Genomic DNA, 3,737 nt, shown 5'->3' with positions numbered 1-3,737 from the left:
CATGGAGATCCTGTCATGACAAAAATGGCTTGAAGAAAGTAATTAGAAATTTGCAGTGTGCAAACTGCAACCTCCCCACTAACAAAGCAATATTGTCTTATACACAGCATGATCCAATGCACAGCTAATATGAGATTTACATTTAGTTCTGAGCATTATACTAAATCTATAGAGACTGTATTAAATCCATCTTTTAACAGAACTCTACCACCAGAACTCCACCTTCCCATTCAGTGATAAAAACCCAATACCTTTAAAACTATTTCTATGTAAAAGAATAATTCTTGTTGTATTAACAAAGCCTAGTAACTCATTGTGAAGTTGAGAGAGGCAAGATGGCAGTCCAAAAATTCTTTCAGACATGACAGCAAAATCAATAGCAACAAATGACAAACTTTAATGGCCCAGGAGTGTTTGATTCTCATGTAAAAAGACACATATCAAACCATCACACTGCATTAAGCAAAATCTTTAAGAAAGCTTTAAATGTTCTGCCCATAAAAATCACCAACATCACTCAATGGAAAGATTTCTTACAAACTTCATGAGTTTCCTGCATGCAATTTTACCTGCTACAGCAGTTATGAAAAGAGTAAGCAATGCAAACATTGCATCATTTTAGAAAAAAGAAGAGGAAAGATGCAACAAACTGTTCTGCCAACGAAGGATCTCAAATTTTGGCAAGATAGGTCTCCCTAGAGCTTATTAACATTCTCTCCTATGAATGACAGGAAAGGCATAGGGTGAGTACAAATTATTGCCCAATTTATATTAGCTTTTTTTAAAAAAAAGGTTGGTAAAAGTGTTTCCTTTGAAGATTTTAAACAGCAGTTTTATTGTTTTCATAAAAGCCTCATTCAGTTCACAGTTCTGTTTTCATTCCTCCGTAGTAAAACATAACAAGAACTGCCAGTAGAGCCAGACTGACAGATAGTATCTTCAGTCCACCTCCTTCTTGTTGCCATGGGAGCTGCAAAGCCATCCATGAGCTGAGAGGTGTTTTCACTGGGATCTCAGCAGAAGGGTGTGCTTTCCAGTTCGTGCCGTTCCGTGGTGCATGTCTGAACTCCTGTGAAGAAATGCACATAGTAAGATTGAAACTGTGTTATATATTTCTGATTGTACATACCAAATACAAATGAAATCTCCTCTTTATATTGAGGTTCAAATTAATATCCCTTTTCAATACAAACAACAATTCAACCTGCACTGCATCATCATCAGGTCGTCAGCTTTTCATACAGAAATCTTACCAATGCCATAAAAAGTCAATCTTTCTAATGAAATTAACTGCCAAATCAATGAAGCTGTTAGCAACAGAAACAAATCTCCAGACCTCAATGTCATCGAAGAGAGTTGTTTGATGATTATTTTTTTATTTGTTTGTTTTGCTGCTATCTCACTACTCTCCCATTTTTGGCTTCTTTAAAAGAAATGTCTAACCAGTGATAAAGGGGACCACAACAATCCGTTGCACAGCAGGGCTTTTCTAAAGTCAATCATCGTCTGCTGGTGTGCAAGCTCAGTGGTGCTTGAAAATCCTCCCACTGGGCTTTTCCTTTCCCCTGACCCTCAGGAGGCAGCTGTGCTAAAACACTCACCTTCTCATTCAGCATATTGAATCCAAGTTCCCTGCTGCGCCTGCCATTACCATTCTCAACCTGACTGCAAACACCAAGATCCCCCAGAATATGAGGACTTTTAACTGCAGCACAAGTTACAGATGTTGAGTTGCTATTTCAGCTGAAAATCCAAGCGGAAAGAATAAGAAACTCTTCTCTCTTGCAACCTTGTTCAGTTCAGCACGCTAACATGGTAGATACTCAAAAGTAAAAACATCCATTAAAACTGTAATCTGATGACATTTGCAAGAGGCCTAAGTGGTGAAGATGTAACTAAACAAAGGTGTAATGATCTTGCATCGTAAGATTCAATATTTCTGTTCATCATTTCTTTTTTCCTCCCTCTATTTCAATAATGTCTTAGGAGTTCAACTGAGCTCAGCTGGATTTTTAATTGGTTTGAAATTTTCCAGTTAAAAAAGGTTTTTGGTTGGTCCATTTTATTTTTTTTCCCTTCACATTTCGTATAAAACAAGTCAGGGACCCAGAAAGTACCTATTTGGATAATCTTGTATTTCCAAGCAGCTGAAACAGGGTCACATGAAAATACAGACCAGATGCCCGACTCCCTCTTTTATCAAACGTATTTCTGGGCAAACTCGAAGAAATATCAAAGCTCCAAGAAAGGTGCCTGCCCATGAAAGTGTGACAGCACAATTCAAACTGTCTGTAACTGCCTTCTGTTTTCCATTTCAGGAATCAGCTCCATTATAGTAATTGTAGAAGGAAAATAATGATTGCTACTGGTTGGGTAAGTAAGCATCAAAGAGGCAAATGACAGCCTGGCGTAAGTGCTATTTTGACATCTGAGGTATGATTTTGATCACAATTCACACAGGCAAAGAGTTACTGAACAAGTGACCTATGAAATGAGGAGGACTTCTTATATATACTGCACCCAGAAGACCACCAACCGGGTAAACCGAGGAAAAGGAAACAGGTAAGCAAATTGGGGTGTAGTTCTCCGCAGTGTAAGGCACAATAACAACACTACTCCAGGACTTCAGTCTATATTGCGCAGAACATCTTACCTTCATCGAAAACTGTGAAACTGTTTCATATTGTTAAGTTATTAATTACAATCAATTCCTAAGGCATCTGAAATTTTAGCAACTGGCCACAGCTATTTTATCCCCCAAAATCAAAGCTCATTAACCTTTGCTTGCAGAATAAACTGGAAACCATATAGTATTAAGGATTTTTTATATATGAATCAAAACTCATTTGCAATTTATTCTTTCTAGACATTTATAAAGCCTTTCTTTTCTCTGCGGTCTCACAAATCTCTAGCAATCTAAGGTGCATAATTTATGGTCATGACCCGTTTTTACATGTATTGTTGGTACATTAACACTAGGGCTAAGGTGATTTAAAAGAATGGATAAGGCTGTAAAAATATCAATACAACCGAAGACTGATTTCTTTTGATATTTAATTTTCACTGATTCATGACTTTTCAAATTTGGCTGACTACAATCAGACTCCCAATTCCTTATTAAATATTTCTACATAGCTTGATAATCCGTAAACTCCTGAATATTTAGTTGCACAAGACTAGATGCTATCCCTTAGAAAACAGATAAAATGGCCAGTACCTCATAAATGACTTTGTAACTTTCTCTTCAATGCTCCTTTTACATGCTCAGCCTCAGTTCCTATATACCTGTCCCTGAGAGACTGGGGACAGCCAGCAAAACACTTCAAACACAAGTTTTCAAGTTTCACATTTTCAATTTTGGAGCTGGTTTCTGGCGGCGCTGAGAGCGAGCAAGGCAATGACGTCGGCACCCTGAGCTGGCTGGCAAGCTCACAGCCCCAGTGTTTGTGGGGATGTGGAAGGGGTGTCAAGGGAAGGTGAGGGCCAGCGACAGCTTGCAGTCCTGGCACCTTTCGTGTGGGAACAGTCGCTGGACGTTTTCAATTTCGGAGCTGGGCTCTGGCGGCGCTGAGAGCGAGCAAGGGAACGACATCGGCACCGTGAGCTGGCTGGCAAGCTCAGAGCCCCAAACTTGTGAAAAGTTTTGAGGGACTTCTTTTTTCCCCCTTTACTACATTAGTGTTTCATGCTGTCCTGGTTTCGGCAGGGATAGAGTTAATTTCCTTTCTAGTAGCTGG

The 3,737-nt window shown here is 39.1% G+C and overlaps 1 protein-coding gene across 1 annotated transcript in view; it reads right to left on the bottom strand.

Annotated features, from left to right (window-relative positions):
• Positions 1-373: 373 nt before the first annotated feature.
• CDKAL1 (CDK5 regulatory subunit associated protein 1 like 1) overlaps positions 374-3,737 on the bottom strand; it is a 396,152-nt gene continuing 392,788 nt past the window's right edge. The window contains 1 exon segment of the mRNA XM_009285096.1: positions 374-1,069. Within this exon segment, the coding sequence (XP_009283371.1) occupies positions 863-1,069 (207 nt within the window). The 3' untranslated portion in view covers positions 374-862.

Source organism: Aptenodytes forsteri, unplaced genomic scaffold (genome assembly GCF_000699145.1).
Source record: "Aptenodytes forsteri isolate BGI_AS27 unplaced genomic scaffold, ASM69914v1 Scaffold248, whole genome shotgun sequence".
In the NCBI taxonomy this organism is placed as follows: Eukaryota; Metazoa; Chordata; class Aves; order Sphenisciformes; family Spheniscidae; genus Aptenodytes; species Aptenodytes forsteri.
This window is presented reverse-complemented; position numbering and strand designations above follow the sequence as displayed.